Raw genomic sequence first — 22,446 nt, forward strand, 5'->3', positions numbered from 1 at the left:
TAATTTTAGACAATTTTGTACAAGCTTTTTTTTAATAATTTTAAACTCATTTTAATTATCTTATCCAGTTTTGTAAACTTTTGCTAAATTTAAGTCGTTTTAGACAAATTTTTGTCATTTTAGACATATTTTAGTCATTTTAGACAAATTTTGATAATTTTAGACAATTTTGTACAAGCTTTTTTTTAATAATTTTAAACTGATTTTAATTATGTTATCCGGTTTTGTAAACTTTTGCTAAATTTAGGTCGTTTTAGACAAATTTTTGTCATTTTAGACATATTTTAGTCATTTTAGACAAATTTTGATAATTTTAGACAATTTTGTACAAGCCTTTTTTTAATAATTTTAAACTCATTTTAATTATCTTATCCGGTTTTGTAAACTTTTGCTAAATTTAGGTCGTTTTAGACAAATTTTTGTCATTTTAGACATATTTTAGTCATTTTAGACAAATTTTGATAATTTTAGACAATTTTGTACAAGCTTTGTTTTAATAATTTTAAACTCATTTTAATTATCTTATCCAGTTTTGTAAACTTTTGCTAAATTTAGGTCGTTTTAGACAAATTTTTGTCATTTTAGACATATTTTAGTAATTTTAGACAAATTTTGATAATTTTAGACATTTTGTACAAGCTTTTTTTTAATAATTTTAAACTCATTTTAATTATCTTATCCGGTTTTGTAAACTTTTGCTAAATTTAGGTCGTTTTAGACAAATTTTTGTCAATTTAGACAAATTTTTGTCATTTTAGTCATTTTAGACAATTTTGTACAAGCTTTGTTTTAATAATTTTAAACTCATTTTAATTATCTTATCCAGTTTTGTAAACTTTTGCTAAATTTAGGTCGTTTTAGACAAATTTTTGTCATTTTAGACATATTTTAGTCATTTTAGACAAATTTTGATCATTTTAGACAAATTTTGATAATTTTAGACAATTTTGTACATGCTTTTTTTATCTGCGTTATCAAGGAACCTCTTTGTATATCTCGTTGTTGTGTCTCGTTAGACATTAGGTAATATTTTTCTGGCTATCTTCTATTTTCTCAAATCGGGCCAGATTTTTTCATGCTCCAATTGTGACACACTGCCCAACACGATGTCTCCATCTCCCACTCTTTTCCAGCTTCTCCAGCCAGGTTCCGATGTTTCCAAAGGTTTCCTTGTATGTTTCCAACAACATACGATTAAATTTTTTTTTATTTTTGAATTAAAATTGTTAATATCGTTCTTCTAAGGTGAAAGTGTAGTTTTAGAAATCGATTCCTGGTTTTCCACTACTATTCGTAAATAAAGACACCTAAACAAGTTTTTAATTTTTTTTCTCCGAATATTTTTCTTGGTGTTTTTAAATCTGTCGTTGTAACACATGCTGAGTGGTAGTTTTAAAGTTGAACGAAAAGACACGCAGACGTAAACACAATTTACATGTGAACGTGGTAAAATTATCAGAAAAGATAAACAAGCTGACGACCAAAAGAGAGCTTTCGCCCTCCTCTTCTGATATACTTCTTCTTCTTCTTCCATGTTGGTTCTTCGGCGACGACGTTTGCGTCCATGTGTTTAAAACTAATTATAATCGGACTTTGCGGGGTTATTGTATCGCTTTGGGATTGTTTACGATTTGAAGAGATGCGTTTCCTGTGAACGTTTGAAACCATTTTTAGATATTTAAAAACATACCGAGAATTTCATATAACTTACAATATATAATAAATTTAATATAATAAATTTGACAACTTTATTTCCGGTCAATGCATGCTGGCAGTTTGACTTCCTGCAAGTTTAGTGGCAGCAGCTTCAATCTGATTTAGTATTGGCAAAACAAAAATGGTTGGATGACATCAGAAAGCTTCTTTGAGTATTAAGTTTTTTTGCAATTCCTTCTTCAACAGTTTAAAGATGCAAGAAAGGATAGCTACGATTAGGATGGCAGTGTTGAAGCTGTGGCGTTATTTGATTTTTAGCTACAGGTAGCAAATGAAGTTTGCCATTGCCAAAATTGGTATAAAATTAATTTCTTGAAGGATTCTTGTGGAAATATCACCAATTATTAATTAAAGTATCCTCTTTTTAACGCAAAAAGCCGTTTTGAAAAATCACTTTTAGTTTTTGAGAAATAAATTTTTGAAATGATCGACAATTTTGCAATTTTCGCCGATTAAGTTTTAAAAATTCGTATAAAATCCATTTCTTAGGATATGAGTATGAAAATTTCCCAACGTGTTAATAAAAGTGTCCTCTTTCCAATGAACCATCCCGTTTTGAAAAATAACTTTTAGTTTTTGAAAAAACAGTATTTGAAATTTTGATAAAATTTTCAATGTTGCTATTTTCATCGATAATTTTCAAAATTCGGTATAAAATTAATTTCTTGAAGGGTCCTTGTGGAAATATCACCAATTATTAATTAAAGTATCCTCTTTTTAACGCAACAAGCCGTTTTGAATAATCACTTTTAGTTTTTGAGAAATAAATTTTTGAAATGATCGACAATTTTGCAATTTTCGCCGATTAAGTTTTAAAAATTCGTATAAAATGCATTTCTTAGGATATGAGTATGAAAATTTCCCAAAGTGTTAATAAAAGTGTCCTCTTTCCAATGAACTATCCCGTTTTGAAAAAGAACTTTTAGTTTTTGAAAAAACAGTATTTGAAATTTTGATAGAATTTTCGATGTTGCAATTTTCATCGATAATTTTCAAAATTCGGTATAAAATTAATTTCTTGAAAGAGTCTTGTGGAAATATCACCAATTATTAATTAAAGTATCCTCTTTTTAACGCAAAAAGGCGTTTTGAAAAATCACTTTTAGTTTTTGAGAAATAAATTTTTGAAATGATCGACAATTTTGCAATTTTCGCCGATTAAGTTTTAAAAATTCATATAAAATCCATTTCTCAGGATATGAGTATGAAAATTTCCCAAAGTGTTAATAAAAGAGTCCTCTTTCCAATGAACCATCCCGTTTTGAAAAATAACTTTTAGTTTTTGAGAAAACAGAATTTGAAATTTTGATAAAATTTTCAATGTTGCAATTTTCATCGATAATTTTCAAAATTCGGTATAAAATTAATTTCTTGAAGGATCCTTGTGGAAATATCACCAATTATTAATTAAAGTATCCTCTTTTTAACGCAAAAAGCCGTTTTGAAAAATCACTTTTAGTTTTTGAGAAATAAATTTTTGAAATGATCGACAATTTTGCAATTTTCGCCGATTAAGTTTTAAAAATTCATATAAAATCCATTTCTCAGGATATGAGTATGAAAATTTCCCAAAGTGTTAATAAAAGAGTCCTCTTTCCAATGAACCATCCCGTTTTGAAAAATAACTTTTAGTTTTTGAGAAAACAGAATTTGAAATTTTGATAAAATTTTCAATGTTGCAATTTTCATCGATAATTTTCAAAATTCGATATAAAATTAATTTCTTGAAGGATTCTTGTGGAAATATCACCAATTATTAATTAAAGCATCCTCTTTTTAACGCAAAAATCCGTTTTGAAAAATCACTTTTAGTTTTTGAGAAATAAATTTTTAAAATGATCGACAATTTTGCAATTTTCGCCGATTAAGTTTTAAAAATTCGTATAAAATCCATTTCTTAGGTTATGAGTATGAAAATTTCCCAAAGTGTTAATAAAAGTGTCCTCTTTCCAATGAACCATCCCGTTTTGAAAAACAACTTTTAGTTTTTGAGAAAACAGTATTTGAAATTTTGATAAAATATTCAATGTTGCAATTTTCATCGATAATTTTCAAAATTCGGTATAAAATTAATTTCTTGAAGGATCCTTGTGGAAATATCACCAATTATTAATTAAAGCATCCTCTTTTTAACGCAAAAAGCCGTTTTGAAAAATCACTTTTAGTTTTTGAGAAATAAATTTTTGAAATGATCGACGATTTTGCAATTTTCGCCGATTAAGTTTTAAAAATTCGTATAAAATCCATTTCTTAGGATATGAGTATGAAAATCTCCCAAAGTGTTAATAAAAGTGTCCTCTTTCCAATGAACCATCCCGTTTTGAAAAACAACTTTTAGTTTTTGAGAAAACAGTATTTGAAATTTTGATAAAATTTTCAATGTTGCAATTTTCATCGATAATTTTCAAAATTCGGTATAAAATTAATTTCTTGAAGGATCCTTGTGGAAATATCAGCAATTATTAATTAAAGTATCCTCTTTTTAACGCAAAAAGCCGTTTTGAAAAATCACTTTTAGTTTTTGAGAAATAAATTTTCGAAATGATCGACTATTTTGCAATTTTCGCCGATTAAGTTTTAAAAATTCGTATAAAATCCATGTCTTAGGATATGAGTATGAATATTTCCCAACGTGTTAATAAAAGTGTCCTCTTTCCAATAAACCACCCCGTTTTGAAAAAGAACTTTTAGTTTTTGAAAAAACAATATTTGAAGTTTTGATAAAATTTTCAATGTTGCAATTTTCATCGATAATTTTCAAAATTCGGTATAAAATTAATTTCTTGAAGGATCCTTGAGGAAATATCACCAATTATTAATTAAAGTATCCTCTTTTTAACGCAAAAAGCCGTTTTGAAAAATCACTTTTAGTTTTTGAGAAATAAATTTTTGAAATGATCGACAATTTTGCAATTTTCGCCGATTAAGTTTTAAAAATTCGTATAAAATCCATTTCTTAGGATATGAGTATGAAAATTTCCCAAAGTGTTAATAAAAGTGTCCTCTTTCCAATGAACCATCCCGTTTTAAAAAATAACTTTTAGTTTTTGAAAAAACAGTATTTGAAATTTTGATAAAATTTTCAATGTTGCAATTTTCATCGATAATTTTCAAAATTCGGTATAAAATTAATTTCTTGAAGGATCCTTGTGGAAATATCAGCAATTATTAATTAAAGTATCCTCTTTTTAACGCAAAAAGCCGTTTTGAAAAATCACTTTTAGTTTTTGAGAAATAAATTTTCGAAATGATCGACTATTTTGCAATTTTCGCCGATTAAGTTTTAAAAATTCGTATAAAATCCATGTCTTAGGATATGAGTATGAATATTTCCCAACGTGTTAATAAAAGTGTCCTCTTTCCAATAAACCACCCCGTTTTGAAAAAGAGCTTTTAGTTTTTGAAAAAACAATATTTGAAGTTTTGATAAAATTTTCAATGTTGCAATTTTCATCGATAATTTTCAAAATTCGATATAAAATTAATTTCTTGAAGGATCCTTGAGGAAATATCACCAATTATTAATTAAAGTATCCTCTTTTTAACGCAAAAAGCCGTTTTGAAAAATCACTTTTAGTTTTTGAGAAATAAATTTTTGAAATGATCGACAATTTTGCAATTTTCGCCGATTAAGTTTTAAAAATTCGTATAAAATCCATTTCTTAGGATATGAGTATGAAAATTTCCCAAAGTGTTAATAAAAGTGTCCTCTTTCCAATGAACCATCCCGTTTTGAAAAATAACTTTTAGTTTTTGAGAAAACAGTATTTGAAATTTTGATAAAATTTTCAATGTTGCAATTTTCATCGATAATTTTCAAAATTCGGTATAAAATTAATTTCTTGAAGGATCCTTGTGGAAATATCACCAATTATTAATTAAAGTATCCTCTTTTTAACGCAAAAAGCCGTTTTGAAAAATCACTTTTAGTTTTTGAGAAATAAATTTTTGAAATGATCTACAATTTTGCAATTTTCGGCGATTAAGTTTTAAAAATTCGTATAAAATCCATTTCTTAGGATATGAGTATGAAAATTTCCCAAAGTGTTAATAAAGGTGTCCTCTTTCCAACGAACCATCCCGTTTTGAAAAATAACATTTAGTTTTTGAAAAAACAGTATTTGAAATTTTGATAAAATTTTCAATGTTGCAATTTTCATCGATAATTTTCAAAATTCGGTATAAAATTAATTTCTTGAAGGATCCTTGAGGAAATATCAGCAATTATTAATTAAAGTATCCTCTTTTTAACGCAAAAAGCCGTTTTGAAAAATCACTTTTAGTTTTTGAGAAATAAATTTTCGAAATGATCGACTATTTTGCAATTTTCGCCGATTAAGTTTTAAAAATTCGTATAAAATCCATGTCTTAGGATATGAGTATGAATATTTCCCAACGTGTTAATAAAAGTGTCCTCTTTCCAATAAACCACCCCGTTTTGAAAAAGAACTTTTAGTTTTTGAAAAAACAATATTTGAAGTTTTGATAAAATTTTCAATGTTGCAATTTTCATCGATAATTTTCAAAATTCGGTATAAAATTAATTTCTTGAAGGATCCTTGTGGAAATATCACCAATTATTAATTAAAGCATCCCCTTTTTAACGCATAAAGCCGTTTTGAAAAATCACTTTTAGTTTTTGAGAAATAAATTTTTGAAATGATCGACAATTTTGCAATTTTCGCCGATTAAGTTTTAAAAATTCGTATAAAATCCATTTCTTAGGATATGAATATGAAAATTTCCCAAAGTGTTAATAAAAGTGTCCTCTTTCCAATGAACCATCCCGTTTTGAAAAAGAACTTTTAGTTTTTGAAAAAACATTATTTGAAATTTTGATAAAATTTTCAATGTTGCAATTTTCGTCGATAATTTTCAAAATTCGGTATAAAATTAATTTCTTGAAGGATCCTTGTGGAAATATCACCAATTATTAATTAAAGTATCCTCTTTTTAACGCAAAAAGCCGTTTTGAAAAATCACTTTTTGTTTGTGAGAAATAAATTTTTGAAATGATCGACAATTTTGCAATTTTCGCCGATTAAGATTTAAAAATTCGTATAAAATCCATTTCTTAGGATATGAGTATGAAAATTTCCCAACGTGTTAATAAAAGTGTCCTCTTTCCAATGAACCATCCCGTTTTGAAAAACAACTTTTAGTTTTTGAGAAAACATTATTTGAAATTTTGATAAAATTTTCGATGTTGCAATTTTCATCGATAATTTTCAAAATTCGGTATAAAATTAATTTCTTGAAGGATCCTTGTGGAAATATCACCAATTATTAATTAAAGCATCCTCTTTTTAACGCAAAAAGCCGTTTTGAAAAATCACTTTTAGTTTTTGAGAAATAAATTTTTGAAATGATCGACGATTTTGCAATTTTCGCCGATTAAGTTTTAAAAATTCGTATAAAATCCATTTCTTAGGATATGAGTATGAAAATCTCCCAAAGTGTTAATAAAAGTGTCCTCTTTCCAATGAACCATCCCGTTTTGAAAAACAACTTTTAGTTTTTGAGAAAACAGTATTTGAAATTTTGATAAAATTTTCAATGTTGCAATTTTCATCGATAATTTTCAAAATTCGGTATAAAATTAATTTCTTGAAGGATCCTTGTGGAAATATCACCAATTATTAATTAAAGTATCCTCTTTTTAACGCAAAAAGCCGTTTTGAAAAATCACTTTTAGTTTTTGAGAAATAAATTTTTGAAATGATCGACAATTTTGCAATTTTCGCCGATTAAGTTTTAAAAATTCGTATAAAATCCATTTCTTAGGATATGAGTATGAAAATCTCCCAAAGTGTTAATAAAAGTGTCCTCTTTCCAATGAACCATCCCGTTTTGAAAAACAACTTTTAGTTTTTGAGAAAACAGTATTTGAAATTTTGATAAAATTTTCAATGTTGCAATTTTCATCGATAATTTTCAAAATTCGGTATAAAATTAATTTCTTGAAGGATCCTTGTGGAAATATCACCAATTATTAATTAAAGCATCCTCTTTTTAACGCAAAAAGCCGTTTTGAAAAATCACTTTTAGTTTTTGAGAAATAAATTTTTGAAATGATCGACGATTTTGCAATTTTCGCCGATTAAGTTTTAAAAATTCGTATAAAATCCATTTCTTAGGATATGAGTATGAAAATCTCCCAAAGTGTTAATAAAAGTGTCCTCTTTCCAATGAACCATCCCGTTTTGAAAAACAACTTTTAGTTTTTGAGAAAACAGTATTTGAAATTTTGATAAAATTTTCAATGTTGCAATTTTCATCGATAATTTTCAAAATTCGGTATAAAATTAATTTCTTGAAGGATCCTTGTGGAAATATCAGCAATTATTAATTAAAGTATCCTCTTTTTAACGCAAAAAGCCGTTTTGAAAAATCACTTTTAGTTTTTGAGAAATAAATTTTCGAAATGATCGACTATTTTGCAATTTTCGCCGATTAAGTTTTAAAAATTCGTATAAAATCCATGTCTTAGGATATGAGTATGAATATTTCCCAACGTGTTAATAAAAGTGTCCTCTTTCCAATAAACCACCCCGTTTTGAAAAAGAACTTTTAGTTTTTGAAAAAACAATATTTGAAGTTTTGATAAAATTTTCAATGTTGCAATTTTCATCGATAATTTTCAAAATTCGGTATAAAATTAATTTCTTGAAGGATCCTTGAGGAAATATCACCAATTATTAATTAAAGTATCCTCTTTTTAACGCAAAAAGCCGTTTTGAAAAATCACTTTTAGTTTTTGAGAAATAAATTTTTGAAATGATCGACAATTTTGCAATTTTCGCCGATTAAGTTTTAAAAATTCGTATAAAATCCATTTCTTAGGATATGAGTATGAAAATTTCCCAAAGTGTTAATAAAAGTGTCCTCTTTCCAATGAACCATCCCGTTTTGAAAAAGAACTTTTAGTTTTTGAGAAAACAGTATTTAAAATTTTCAATGTTGCAATTTTCATCGATAATTTTCAAAATTCGGTATAAAATTAATTTCTTGAAGGATTCTTGTGGAAATATCACCAATTATTAATTAAAGTATCCTCTTTTTAACGCAAAAAGCCGTTTTGAAAAATCACTTTTAGTTTTTGAGAAATAAATTTTTGAAATGATCGACAATTTTGCAATTTTCGCCGATTAAGTTTTAAAAATTCGTATAAAATCCATTTCTTAGGATATGAGTATGAAAATTTCCCAAAGTGTTAATAAAAGTGTCCTCTTTCCAATGAACCATCCCGTTTTGAAAAATAACTTTTAGTTTTTGAGAAAACAGTATTTAAAATTTTCAATGTTGCAATTTTCATCGATAATTTTCAAAATTCGGTATAAAATTAATTTCTTGAAGGATCCTTGTGGAAATATCACCAGTTATTAATTAAAGTATCCTCTTTTTAACGCAAAAAGCCGTTTTGAAAAATCACTTTTAGTTTTTGAGAAATAAATTTTTGAAATGATCGACAATTTTGCAATTTTCGCCGATTAAGTTTTAAAAATTCGTATAAAATCCATTGCTTAGGATATGAATATGAAAATTTCCCAAAGTGTTAATAAAAGTGTCCTCTTTCCAATGAACCATCCCGTTTTGAAAAATAACTTTTAGTTTTTGAGAAAACAGTATTTAAAATTTTCAATGTTGCAATTTTCATCGATAATTTTCAAAATTCGGTATAAAATTAATTTCTTGAAGGATCCTTGTGGAAATATCACCAATTATTAATTAAAGTATCCTCTTTTTAACGCAAAAAGCCGTTTTGAAAAATCACTTTTAGTTTTTGAGAAATAAATTTTTGAAATGATCGACAATTTTGCAATTTTCGCCGATTAAGATTTAAAAATTCGTATAAAATCCATTTCTTAGGATATGAATATGAAAATTTCCCAAAGTGTTAATAAAAGTGTCCTCTTTCCAATGAACCATCCCGTTTTGAAAAATAACTTTTAGTTTTTGAGAAAACAGTATTTAAAATTTTCAATGTTGCAATTTTCATCGATAATTTTCAAAATTCGGTATAAAATTAATTTCTTGAAGGATTCTTGTGGAAATATCACCAATTATTAATTAAAGTATCCTCTTTTTAACGCAAAAAGCCGTTTTGAAAAATCACTTTTAGTTTTTGAGAAATAAATTTTTGAAATGTTCGACAATTTTGCAATTTTCGCCGATTAAGTTTTAAAAATTCGTATAAAATCCACTTCTTGGAATATGAGTATGAAAATTTCCCAAAGTGTTAATAAAAGAGTCCTCTTTCCAATGAACCATCCCGTTTTGAAAAATAACTTTTAGTTTTTGAAAAAACAATATTTGAAGTTTTGATAAAATTTTCGATGTTGCAATTTTTATCGATAATAAAAAAGAAATGTCTTAAAGTCTTTAAAAGAATCTTCTACGCAATTTCTCGTCTTTTCTACAGCTTCTCCGCAACAGCAGCAGAAGAAGGAGATGAAGAAGAAGCAACAAACCGGTTGGGTTCTTCGCGTTGGCATCTAAGTTACTATACAACCAAGTTACCAATTGAAAAATAAACCCACTAAAGACTCTTCTCCGCAAACCTGCACCTGATTTATACTCTTTTACCTCTTACTACTTCGGAGATAATCTCATCCTCTTTCTCTAGTCACTACAAAATCTTAGCAAAAAGAAACAAATTAGTCTTACTTCTTCTACAACTTTTCTTCTCTTTGCGTGTAAAAGTGAAAGAATGAAAAGAAAGGGAAGAAGAAGATGAGTTAATTAATCACGTAACAGCTTAAGATTATGACATCTTAGTCGGATTAAAGTCGTAAGAGGTTCGTGATAAATCATCGGTTAATTAACAGACATCGATAAGATTTAGAACTCTTTTTTATTATTATTTTTTAACTTTATTATCTCTTACCGAATTATTCAAATTCTATCTTCGCGCGCCATCTCTCGGTGCGAAAACGTGACCGAGCTTAATATTTGAAGCGTGAAGTTCGTTCCATCTCACTCTCATTCTTGGTATCCGACGATTTAAAGCTGTATGTGTGATCAAAGAATAATCCTTTCCCTCTATCTCTTTTCAACTTCGTTTGGAACATTTATTTCTATCTCACTCAACCACATCGCTGCGAGGCCACCTAGAGGGCGAGTTAACACTTCTTCATTTGTTGACTTTTCAGAGATCAATACGAGAGCGCGCGCATACGGTGTTAAATTATTTTGTTTTTTTTTTTATTATTAGTTATTAATTATTATTAATTAGTTAAATGTTTAAAAAAAAAAGTTAAATAACGTTGGAGGAGCTGGGATTTGAACCCAGGACTTTCAGCATGCGAAGCAGACACTCTACCACTGAGTTACACCCCCTTGTTATGACACCCCGAATAATATAAAATTATTTTAAACTAATCTTTTTAAATTTAATTATTGTTTTTATTAATTTGTTTTATTAATTAATATTCAAAAACGATCATTAAATCCAAATAGTGTTAAAATTAAAATATTCGCGATTTAATTAATAGTATCTCCATCTCTTGTTAAATTTATCAATTAAAGAAACGTCAAAAATATTGTTTGTTTACATTAATTTGACAGTTGTACTGGGGGGTTGTATTTTTTGCGATTTATCGATAATCGAGCGGGGGCACGCTTAAATTTCCAGTGATTTCGTTACCATAGAAAATCAGGAATCATCAAATAAAGTAATAATGACCCCCTTAAAACCCCATTAGCAAGGGAAACGTTTTAAAAATTTCTTTGAGGTTATGTATACCTTTATAAGAATTTCGATTATGAATTATGAGCGAAACGGATGATACTAACGAATTGGTTCTGATCCCACCCGATTTTTTCAGTTGCGAACTCCCATTTTTCGAAGAGAACCGCTATTTTGATGTGGTCGATAATTTAATAACTCAGGTAAACTTTTTTGAGGTTACGTTAATCTTTTAATACATTTTTATCATTTTTAGGTGACTAATTTAGAGAATCGCATAAATTCAATTGAAACTAACTCAGATTTATCAAGCATAACATCACCAAAACCGTCTTTTATGTCTTCAGTTCGAAAATATCGAAGTTCCGATGACGTCACTGAAACCCAAGTAATACAAAAAAGTTATTTTTTAAAAAAGAATATTTAATTATGTCATTTTTAGATTAAAGATGGGTTCGATAGTACACAAAGTACGCCACAAAAGCCTCAAACTCGAAGGGTGTCATCTTCTGGTAATTTCAGAGGGCGCAACTTAAATGCTGAAGGCTTTAAACAAAGTGAGTTAAAAGCGGCAACATTAAAGCAAATCGACCAATACCTTGAAAACAACGAATACTTTTCAAAAAACAGTTTAAACATAAAAGATTTAGAATTTATGGTACAAAAAATTGAAAATCAACAAAAAGAATTCGATTTTTTATCAGCTAGGAAAGAAAGTAGCGATTTAAATGATACAATTCATAGTTTAAGCAGTTCTAGTGGCGATTTAACTCAAATTACGACGATTCCGAATCGATTGGCTGCTGGAAGTGATTTTGTAGCCTCAGTTTCTTCTAAAACCGATATACGGAGAAGAACCCCTCCTGATGTGAGGCATAATTTGCGGCGAGCAACGTCTAAAAACAGCCCAATGAGAAATAATCAAAAAAAAACAGCACATTTTCAACGCCAATTCACCGAAACCGACACAACTAGCACAACAAGAGGTTCTGAAAGCTCATTTACACAATACTCAGAGAGATATTGTAATGATTACCAACGTTTTTATGATGTTAGTTATTTAAAAAAATTGGATGAAGAAAAAATGAGGAGACAGCGTTGTGAACAACTCATTCAGCAACTCCAAAAGCAAAATTTTGAAATGCAAGAACAATTAACATCTGCAATTCGTGTTGATGAAGCGAAAGATGACGCAATTTTGAGATTTCACAAAGCTTGGGAGCAAGTAGCCGGCCGTTTACAAACATTAGTTGAAGAAAGGGACGCTCTTGAATCCGAAATTAAAGAACTCCACCTCCAACATACCCGAAATTTCACCCAGGCTGCTGATAAAATGGTTCAACAAGAAAGCGAACTCAAAAAAATCACCTTAATTTCGCAAACGAACCAAGAAAAAAGTAAAGAAATGGAAAATTTGATCGTCGATTTAACAAACGAAATACAAAGATTAAATAAAAAGATTGACGAATTAGAAAGGGAACTGAAAGTGGAAAATGATGCGTGTAAAGGATTAAAAGATGAAGTGGAAAGGAAAGAAAACGAATTAAAGATGGTTAATGAAGAGTTATTGAATGCAAAGGAAAAAGAACAACAAAAAATATCGGATTTCGAAAACGAAATTGGGAAATTAAAGAATGTTTTGAAAGAAGATAAAGGAATGTTAACCGAAAAAGATGGGTTAATTGATACGTTGGAGCAACAGAACCAAAAGTTAATGACGGAAATCGACGTGCATAAAAATAAGGCGGTTGATCTTCAAAAAGATCTTGCCAAAATAAAAGAAACCAATGAAAAAGAAAAATTCGATTTGAAATATTTTTATCAAGAACAAGTCGAGAGAGTTGTGAAAGAAAAACTTTTAGATTTTCAAGTGCAATTGGAAAGAGCCCGAGGTGAACTTGAGGATGATTTGAAAAAGCGAGAAGTTATTGTTGCGAAAACTGCGGCGACGCATATTCAACAAATTGCTGATAAGTAAGTATTTTATTATACCAAAATAATTAATTATGAAACGAAAGTCTGGCAAAAGATGTTGGGAAATGAAAGAAAATTAAAAATGCTTTAAAATGAGTCCAAACTCGAAGTATTTAACTTTATTTGTTGCTAAGATATCAATTAAATAAATAAATTTGACAGTTGACAGGTCTTAACCTAACTTTTTTATATTTAACGTAAATATGTCGAGTTTGGTGTTAAATTAACGGATTTTTAATGATCTTTAAGATTACGTTTTTTTTATGTCCTTAAATCGTTAGTTTTTTAAAAAATTTTTTATCAAAATAGAGGTTGGGAAATGAAAGAAAACTAAAAATGCTTTAAAATGAGTCCAAACTCGATGTATTTAACTTTATTTGTTGCTGAGATATGAATTAAATAAAAAAATTTGACAGTTGACAGGTCTTAACCTAACTTTTTTTATATTTAACGTAAATATGTCGAGTTTGGTGTTAAATTAACGGATTTTTAATGATCTTTAAGATTACGTTTTTTGTTATGTCCTTAAATCGTTAGTTTTTTAAACAATTTTTTATCAAAATAGATGTTGGGAAATGAAAGAAAACTAAAAATGCTTTAAAATGAGCCCAAACTCGATGTATTTACCTTTTTTTGTTGCTAAGATATGAATTAAATAAAAAAATTTGACAGTTGACAGGTCTTAACCTAACTTTTTTTATATTTAACGTAAATATGTCGAGTTTGGTGTTAAATTAACGGATTTTTAATGATCTTTAAGATTACGTTTTTTTTATGTCCTTAAATCGTTAGTTTTTTAAAATTTTTTTTATCAAAATAGATGTTGGGAAATGAAAGAAAACTAAAAATGCTTTAAAATGAGCCCAAACTCGATGTATTTAACTTTATTTGTTGCTGAGATATCAATTAAATAGAAAAATTTGACAGTTGACAGGTCTTAACCTAACTTTTTTTATATTTAACGCAAATATGTCGAGTTTGGTGTTAAATTAACGGATTTTTAATGATCTTTAAGATTACGTTTTTTGTTATGTCCTTAAATAATTAGTTTTTTAAACAATTTTTTATCAAAATAGATGTTGGGAAATGAAAGAAAACTAAAAATGCTTTAAAATGAGTCCAAATTCGATGTATTTAACTTTATTTGTTGCTGAGATATCAATTAAATAAAAAAAAATTTGACAGTTGACAGATCTTAACCTAACTTTTTTTATATTTAACGTAAATATGTCGAGTTTGGTGTTAAATTAACGGATTTTTAATGATCTTTAAGATTACGTTTTTTGTTATGTCCTTAAATCGTTAGTTTTTTAAAAAAAATTTTATCAAAATAGATGTTGGGAAATGAAAGAAAATTAAAAATGCTTTAAAATGAGTCCAAACTTGATGTATTTACCTTTTTTTGTTGCTAAGATATGAATTAAATAAAAAAATTTGACAGTTGACAGGTCTTAACCTAACTTTTTTTATATTTAACGTAAATATGTCGAGGTTGGTGTTAAATTAACGGATTTTTAATGATCTTTAAGATTACGTTTTTTGTTATGTCCTTAAATCGTTAGTTTTTTAAACAATTTTTTATCAAAATAGATGTTGGGAAATGAAAGAAAACTAAAAATGCTTTAAAATGAGCCCAAACTCGATGTATTTAACTTTATTTGTTGCTAAGATATCAATTAAATAAAAAAATTTGACAGTTGACAGGTATTAACCTAACTTTTTTTATATTTAACGTAAATATGTCGAGTTTGGTATTAAATTAAAAGATTTTTAATGATCTTTAAGATTACGTTTTTTATTATGTCCTTAAATCGTTAGTTTTTTTAAATAATTTTTTAGGCATTCATTAGAAATTCGTCTTCTTGAAGAAAAACATTCGGAAGAAGTCCGTTTATATCAAGTACAAATAACCCAAGCTCAACAATTATTAGATAATTTACAATACAAATTACAACATCAACAATTAAAAAAGCATGATATGGCAAAACAATTACATAAATTGATGGAAGCTCAATGGTTAGAAGCATTAAAAATAATCAATAATGGAAGAAGTCCTTTAACCGATCTAGATCTAACGAATCAATTAAATCAATTAAAATCGAAATCGTATAATAATATGGAAGAAGTTTTAGAAATGGGGATAGATGAAGTTCAAGAACAACAAACTAAAAATTCACAAACAAATTATTGTCAAAACGTTCCAATGGAGCCTTATCACATGGAAACTCCGTTGACGAGCCGCCAACCTAAAAAACCGGATGTGGATGATGTCCATAAATTTATTCATATGTTAATGAATAAACAAAATGCAAGTCCAACTGGGGATCATAATCAACCCACCAGGAATCAAACGGGAAGTGTTCATCAAGTTGATTTTACAGCATGGCAACAAGTAATTCAATTAAATTTTACTTACAAATTAAGATTAATAATAATAATTTAATAATTTTTTTTTAGCAAGAAGACATTCGAGGTAAAACCAAAGATAAAAAAATTAAACCACCTTGGAAATAATAAAATTTTTGGGTTTTAATATGTATTAATTATTCTTGTAATTTATTTTTTTATCTTTATTAATAAGAAAATATAATTTTTACATTTATTTCAAATTTTAATTCAACGTGTAGCGACATCTCTTATTCAATAGCAGAATTAATCATATTCCCGTAGATGTCGCTAAAAACCAAGTTCCTACAATATAAACGCCCTTCTTAAAACCAACAAAATAACACATCTGCTGTGCAGACGAAATTTTCATGATACATTGAACACATTTCAGTAGCTTTTGCCGGTCGATCGTGAACGCATCTGCGTTTAAAACGAAAAAAACACCGTAGAAGATCGACTTAAACCAAGCAAATCGCATCAAAAAGAGTCTTTTTTAACATTTGGTGAGTTAAATCGATTTAAATTTATTGTGTTATTATATTTAAATGAAAAAAATAAGTGTTTACACTGCGGTTAGTTAACATCAATCATATCCTTATTAGATAAACACTAAATAGACTGTGTTGTATGTATTTGAGTTCTGTTTCATAGATTAGTTTATTAAAATAACACTGTAGAGTATTAAATAGGGCTTCAGTTCGTTTCATCATCGAGTTATATTTAGAACTTTATTTAATATTTCAAGCAAAATTTTGACTTGGATTCAAATTTGACGTTTTGATGTATTTCAATTTCAAAATTTTCAATTTAAACACTTCACATCATCATCTTTTTGTTTAATCGTTTGTAATAAAATTGCTTTCTACGTTATTAACCTTTTTGTTAAACTCTTCTTTGACATTTCAAATTATCTTTCTCTTTCTATCTCATTATGTATTAAGGATTTTGCTTTTATATTGCAATTCAAAGACTTATTGCAAAATTAAAATCATTATTGGTTAAAAGCAAACAAAACCTGAGACGGAGTTTTGTTGGAAACCTTTTCTCCTTTTATTTAGTTTTGCAATGCACGCAGAGGATCTTTAAGCAAGATAACCCTTTTGGTTGGAAGGTTAAAGACCGTGTTTATTTTTGGCACTGGGATCATCAACCTAACCTAAAAAAAATTTTTTTTGTATAAATTTTTCAAACGTAATCTGAAAAGATTCATTTATTTAGGTTTTTTTGAACTCAAATCATTGTTATTCTATAAAACACAAATAAATGTTTATGTAAATTTGTATACCGTTAAATCTCGATTTGTATGGAGCACGAGTTTCATTGTTTTTATCTCCGATTGTTGCTGATAGAGTTGTTCGATCCACGATTGTTGTTCCAACAACGGAAAATCCCCTCTTTTTTTCATGCATCTTTCACCAGTTTTTTACACGGTCTAAATTTCACGACCGCCGTTTAAAATGTTGTGAGAAAATCGCCTTTTCCTCTCGTTAAGATCTTTATCGTCTCTTTATTAATCCTTACAACATATGCAAAAGCGAAGATGAACAATGTTCGCGTAGTCACGACTTTTTCAGGTTTCTTAAATGTCTTTATGTCAAGGTTTGTTTCTTTCGTATTTTTGAATTATTTTTGACTGCCATTTGACATAACAATAAATGTCATTATCGATAAAATAGAGACCTATAATTTATTAATTATATCATAATACAAAAATTAAATATTTTTCATAATTTATAATTTTTTTTTGTAATTTGCAGATATCGCAACATACAAAATCATGCACGGTTTAAAATTACTTTGTGTGTTTTTATTATTCACATTTATTAAAGGAGAATTGTATACTGCTTTAGTTGACTTGGAGGAATTATTACACACAGAAAGTGTTTTAATAAATACTTTAGAACACTACATTAAGGCACAAGAACAAAAATTATCTTTATTAAAACAGTAGGTATTTCAAATTTTAATTAAATATAAAATTTAAAAAAAAATATAAGCGCCATCTATTGGTATTATTACTAAAATAATAATAATTATTTGAAACGTCAAAATTTCAAATCAATTTAATTTTTTAGGACTTTCTAAAGGTTTGACATTAAAAAAACGTAAACAAATTCCTTTTTTCCTATGATTTAAGCATAAATTAATTAATTTTTGTAAAAAAACGACCTTTCATAAAATTGACATTTAATTTTGACAAATTGTTGTGAAGTTGGTGACATTGAATTTGTGTCACATTGACGTTTAAACTTTATTCAAAAATTCATATAATAGCCCTTTACAATTATTTTTGTAGGTATCAAAAAGTTTTTAAATCACAACATGATAAAGCATCAAAAGATGTACAATCCTACATCGCAAATCCGATAAATGCGTATTTACTAGTAAAAAGACTAACAACCGATTGGAAACAAGCTGAAACTTTGATAACAACAAACATAGGAAACGATTTTATAGCAAATTTAACAGCTTATCGAGACTATTTAAAATTCCCATCCGACGAAGATTTAAACGGAGCCGCTGTTGCTTTAACACGTCTTCAAGACACCTACCAATTAGACACTTCATCATTAGCGCGAGGAGAATTAAACGGAGTTAAATACAGTTCGGAACTTTCAGCGGCTGATTGTTTCGAATTGGGGCGCCAATCGTATAATAACGGCGATTTTTATCATACTCAATTATGGATGCGAGAAGCAGATTCCCGATTAGGTCGGGAATTAAACGAAACTGTTCAAAGAAGCGATATTCTTGAATACTTAGCCTTTTCGACGTTTAAACAAGGAAACGTTATGTTAGCTTTAGATTTAACAAACAAATTATTAGAAATTATTCCAACACATCAAAGAGCATTAGGAAATAAAGTTTACTACGAGGAAGCGATTCAAATGACTAATGTAGAACAGAAAAAAGGTGAAACCGACGCGGATACTCACCAAGAATTCATTGACGAGGTAAAAATTAAGATTTTGACACATTAATTAAAAAAAATTAATGTTTTAAAATCGTAGGGGAAAATATTGTACGAACAACTTTGTAGAGGTGATTTATCGACCCCAGAAGAAATCGTAGCCGAATTAAAATGTCGTTATATCACTAATAATAATCCTTATTTGAAAATTGGTCCTTTTAAAGTAGAGGAAGCTTACACGGACCCTAAAATCGTTGTTTTTCATGATGTTATGTACGATAGTGAAATCGAAACGATCAAACGACTCGCCCATCCACGAGTAAGAACGAGATAAATTCGAATAAATAAATATTTTTGTAAAATTTTTTAGTTTCGAAGAGCTACAGTTCAAAATTCGATGACCGGCGAATTAGAAACGGCTCAATATCGTATCAGCAAATCGGCTTGGCTCAAAGAAATCGAACACGATTATGTAGCAAAAGTTGTCCAAAGAGTTGAAGCAATGACCGGTTTAACACAAACAACCAGCGAAGAATTGCAAGTTGTTAATTATGGAATTGGGGGCCATTATGAACCACATTTTGATTTTGCGAGGGCTGACGAAAAGAACGCTTTTAAAAGTTTAGGAACTGGAAATAGAATAGCCACGGTTTTATTTTATGTAAGAACTAAAACGTTTCTATACACATTCATTAAGCAATAATTGATTTGTAGATGAGTGATGTTGCTCAAGGTGGTGCAACAGTTTTCCCCTACATTCAAACAGCTCTTTGGCCCCGAAAAGGTTCAGCTGCATTTTGGTACAATTTACATTCCTCTGGAGAGGGTCATAAGAATACAAGACACGCGGCTTGCCCCGTTTTAGCTGGTTCAAAATGGGGTAACAAACGAGAATTTGTAAAATTATTGTTATTAATTAAATTTTTTTTAGTTTCAAATAAATGGATTCACGAACGAGGTCAAGAATTTCGAAGACCTTGCGGTTTCGAACGACCACCACCCGAATTAACCGCCTAAACTAATAATCAAATTAAATTTAACTTTTCACTTTTTTTTTTGAGGTTAGAACAATCTTGTTTCATTCTTTTGATATAAAACTTTTACTTTGATTCCTATTATGTAAATAATTAGCTAATTTTTTAATCCCTTTTTGTATTATCTATTTTATTAATTAATAAACGCTTTGTGTTAAAAAAATAAAAACAAATTGTAATAAGATCAGTGTGACTTACATAAATAGGTTCCAATCTACATAAAATGAATAAATATCGATTATTTAGCTCCAATTATGCTTATTATCTTTAGATAAACAGTCAAAACACGTGGTTAATTTATTAACCCACATAAATTAATAAATAGAATTTAGCAACAAATTTAGTTGCAACACACCACAACTAGATGGCGGGGTATATTTAATTTTATTCATAATAATCAATTTTTTAAACAATAATATGGTAAAAAATATAATTCATGGCATATAGAAGCTGTTATTGTGTAAATAATTAAATGTAATTTGAACAATAAATAATAATAACCTAAATTAACTCAAACATATCGCGCCATCTAGTTGTATTGCATAAAATGAATTCAGTCCTGAATAAAAATTAAAATGAATAATATAAACGATAACAACAATTAAACACTTTGTGTGATTATAACTATTAAACGGGAATTCATTTTTGCATCATTCGATATCGAAAGTTACTCCTCTATTACTCATACAAAAATCATTTGGTAACCTCACTTTTTCTAATGGTTTAAAAAGTTTCTTTGTTGAAAAAGTGTAATTTTTATTAAATTATTTATGTTTTAGGCAAGAGAAAGGGTTTATTACAATAAATAACTTCCTATTACAACGATCAAAACAAAAAATTAACTTAAAGTTTTTAACAAAATGGAATTAATTGAAGCTAAAATAACGGCGATGATCGTATTGGGTTTGAGTAGTTTAATAATCGGGTTATTACCGGCCCTATTTACTCGATTAACGACGAGAATTCCAAAATTATTTTTATCCTGTTTGTTGTGTTTCGGTGCAGGCGTATTATTATCAACATCTTTGTTACATTTATTACCGGAGATTCGCGAAGATTTAGGCGCTGAAAATGAAAAATACGCCGAATTAATTTTATGTTGTGGTTTCTTTATTTTGTATTTTGTTGACGAATTTGTAAATATCTTTACAAAGACACATCATCATCACCATCAGGTTCAACCACAAAATTATGGATCAACTTCAGAAGTAAATGAAAATACTCCATTGAATGGAAGACAAGTTGAAAACGAAGATATTTCACAGTTGTGTCATATCGGACATGAAGAACCTTGTAGTAATAACTTTACTGGTATTTTTAGTTTATTGTTAGCTTTGACTATTCATGCTGTTTTGGAGGGATTAGCTGTTGGGTTAGAAAATAGTACAGAACAGGTTATTTCTAAAAAATTTTGTTATTTCTTATAACTTATAAATTTCTTTTTAGGTTCTTATGATGTTGGCAGCTGTAGCATCTCACAAACTGGTTGTGGGATTTTGTTTAGGTGCTGAATTATCATCAGTAAGACAAATAAGTCCTTGTCAATATTTTATAGCAATAGGATTATTTGCGTTTGGTTCTTCATTAGGAATTGGAATAGGAACAAAAATAGCCAATTTACCCCAAGTTTTACCGCCTTTGTTGATGCCAATTTTGCAAGTAATATTAATTAAAAAGAACTAATATAATAGAGATTAATTTTATTTCAATAGGGTTTAGCTGGTGGGACATTATTATATGTAACAGTAATTGAAGTTTTACCCAGAGAAAGAGCTCAATGGCACAAAACCCATTTAAGATCACCAGGCATTTTACAATTACTATCAACATTGATGGGATTTACAGTTATGACTGTACTTATTTTTTATGTGTAAATATTGACAATCAAAGTAACTTAACAAAATGTGATAATAAGCTTTTCTTAGATATTAATGACAATAACAACTTTGTTATACAATTTATTCTAATTAATTTATCTTATTTTTACAAAACGACTTCTCCACAATCCTCAACCTCCATTCCAGCCTCTTCCTCATCATCCTCACTTTCACTAATTCTTTGTTCTTCACCAACTTTAGCCTTTTTCAAACCAGCAGCTGGAGATTTTATTAAAGAAATATCGCGTTGCACCTCTTTAATATCCCGCTCATTCTCCAATTCCCTGCCCTTCCTTAACCTTTGCATTATGAAATTATTCTGACGTTTCTGTTTGATCGTTTCAACCTTTTTCATCGCGTTAATAGCTTTACTCCACGTCTCTCGGTTGTAAGGAAGCGGCACATTTCGACGTTTTTCAAATTCAAACGATGGATCAATTGCAAGCTCTTTACCCACCGTTTTTCTGTAGGCTTTCGTCCATTTCGTTTTACGCGGATTCTTCTTTTTCTTAAAGGCTGCATGGCATTTTGAACGACAGAATTTAAATATCTACAAAAAAAATTGAGGTTATATAAAATTACGAAATCAATTTTTCATATTTAAAGTGTTACCTTGCAATCGTTTCTTACGAATTGAATGCCGTGGCCTGGATATATTCGAGATGAGCAGAAATAACACGTTTCTATACGCATATTTGGAAATTATTTTGACGGATAGTGAAAACGTGTTTTAGACAAGTGACATTTTGTGATTTTTGGTGCCAACTTAAACTTTAATTATTATTTTATGTATTAATTTTAATTTAATCACTAATTAGATTGAATTAATTCATTAAAATGATTTTGTTAGTAATAATT

General features: G+C 28.4%; 4 protein-coding genes, 1 long non-coding RNA gene and 1 other non-coding gene across 8 annotated transcripts in view; 3 read left to right on the plus strand and 3 right to left on the minus strand.

The window, feature by feature from the left end:
* LOC111417986 (restin homolog) overlaps positions 1–15,980 on the plus strand; it is a 130,726-nt gene extending 114,746 nt beyond the window's left edge. Inside the window, exons 3-7 of one of the 2 annotated variants that reach the window (XM_071199224.1) lie at positions 11,544–11,607; positions 11,661–11,792; positions 11,847–13,378; positions 15,218–15,770; positions 15,836–15,980. In XM_071199224.1, the coding sequence (XP_071055325.1) occupies positions 11,742–11,792; positions 11,847–13,378; positions 15,218–15,770; positions 15,836–15,892 (2,193 nt within the window). In that variant the 5' untranslated portion in view covers positions 11,544–11,607; positions 11,661–11,741 and the 3' untranslated portion in view covers positions 15,893–15,980. Of the gene's footprint in view, positions 1–11,241; positions 11,608–11,660; positions 11,793–11,846; positions 13,379–15,217; positions 15,771–15,835 lie in introns of those variants that run through there. The other variant, XM_023050426.2, reaches the window with a different exon arrangement.
* Positions 10,984–11,055, minus strand: TRNAA-CGC (transfer RNA alanine (anticodon CGC)). Its single transcript has one exon. It is a non-coding gene; the product is annotated as a tRNA-Ala (tRNA).
* Positions 15,981–16,078: 98 nt separating the features above from the next.
* Positions 16,079–19,963, plus strand: LOC111417978 (prolyl 4-hydroxylase subunit alpha-1). The gene is made up of 7 exons (XM_023050418.2): positions 16,079–16,269; positions 17,524–17,713; positions 18,063–18,720; positions 18,778–18,996; positions 19,048–19,338; positions 19,392–19,557; positions 19,609–19,963. Exons 2-7 carry the CDS (start codon positions 17,544–17,546, stop codon positions 19,692–19,694), a joined length of 1,590 nt encoding a protein of 529 aa, XP_022906186.2. The 5' UTR covers positions 16,079–16,269; positions 17,524–17,543; the 3' UTR covers positions 19,695–19,963.
* LOC111417979 (uncharacterized) lies at positions 16,582–20,018 on the minus strand. The gene is made up of 3 exons (XR_002706747.2): positions 19,910–20,018; positions 17,052–17,446; positions 16,582–16,922 (listed from the first exon to the last, which is right to left on the minus strand). It is a non-coding gene; the product is annotated as an uncharacterized lncRNA (long non-coding RNA).
* Positions 20,019–20,236: 218 nt separating this feature from the next.
* LOC111417984 (Zinc/iron regulated transporter-related protein 88E) lies at positions 20,237–21,668 on the plus strand. 2 transcript variants are annotated; one of them, XM_071199226.1, is made up of 4 exons: positions 20,237–20,432; positions 20,491–21,105; positions 21,158–21,366; positions 21,424–21,509. In XM_071199226.1, exons 2-4 carry the CDS (start codon positions 20,572–20,574, stop codon positions 21,428–21,430), a joined length of 750 nt encoding a protein of 249 aa, XP_071055327.1. In that variant the 5' UTR covers positions 20,237–20,432; positions 20,491–20,571; the 3' UTR covers positions 21,431–21,509. The 2 variants fall into 2 exon arrangements, with proteins under 2 accessions (XP_071055327.1, XP_022906192.2); XM_023050424.2 differs by having other exon boundaries at positions 20,238–20,432; positions 21,158–21,370; positions 21,424–21,668.
* LOC111417985 (ribosomal protein L24-like) lies at positions 21,397–22,344 on the minus strand. The gene is made up of 2 exons (XM_023050425.2): positions 22,201–22,344; positions 21,397–22,138 (listed from the first exon to the last, which is right to left on the minus strand). Exons 1-2 carry the CDS (start codon positions 22,279–22,281, stop codon positions 21,695–21,697), a joined length of 525 nt encoding a protein of 174 aa, XP_022906193.2. The 5' UTR covers positions 22,282–22,344; the 3' UTR covers positions 21,397–21,694.
* Between the last annotated feature and the right edge of the window lie 102 nt (positions 22,345–22,446).

The sequence above is a fragment of the Onthophagus taurus genome, chromosome 10, assembly GCF_036711975.1.
Source record: "Onthophagus taurus isolate NC chromosome 10, IU_Otau_3.0, whole genome shotgun sequence".
Taxonomy (NCBI): Eukaryota; Metazoa; Arthropoda; class Insecta; order Coleoptera; family Scarabaeidae; genus Onthophagus; species Onthophagus taurus.

Excerpts from the sequence above, each read along its gene's own strand:
- LOC111417978 (XM_023050418.2), top strand. The coding sequence starts at position 17,544 with ATGCACGGTTTAAAATTACTTTGTGTGTTTTTATTATTCACATTTATT. Across the intron at positions 17,714-18,062 it reads AAATTATCTTTATTAAAACA|GTATCAAAAAGTTTTTAAAT; the intron begins GTAGGTATTTCA and ends TTATTTTTGTAG. Across the intron at positions 18,997-19,047 it reads AACGACTCGCCCATCCACGA|TTTCGAAGAGCTACAGTTCA; the intron begins GTAAGAACGAGA and ends AAAATTTTTTAG.
- LOC111417984 (XM_023050424.2), top strand. The coding sequence starts at position 20,572 with ATGGAATTAATTGAAGCTAAAATAACGGCGATGATCGTATTGGGTTTG. Across the intron at positions 21,106-21,157 it reads TAGAAAATAGTACAGAACAG|GTTCTTATGATGTTGGCAGC; the intron begins GTTATTTCTAAA and ends ATTTCTTTTTAG. Across the intron at positions 21,371-21,423 it reads TGTTGATGCCAATTTTGCAA|GGTTTAGCTGGTGGGACATT; the intron begins GTAATATTAATT and ends TTATTTCAATAG.
- LOC111417985 (XM_023050425.2), bottom strand. The coding sequence starts at position 22,281 with ATGCGTATAGAAACGTGTTATTTCTGCTCATCTCGAATATATCCAGGC. Across the intron at positions 22,139-22,200 it reads TCGTAAGAAACGATTGCAAG|ATATTTAAATTCTGTCGTTC; the intron begins GTAACACTTTAA and ends TTTTTTTTGTAG.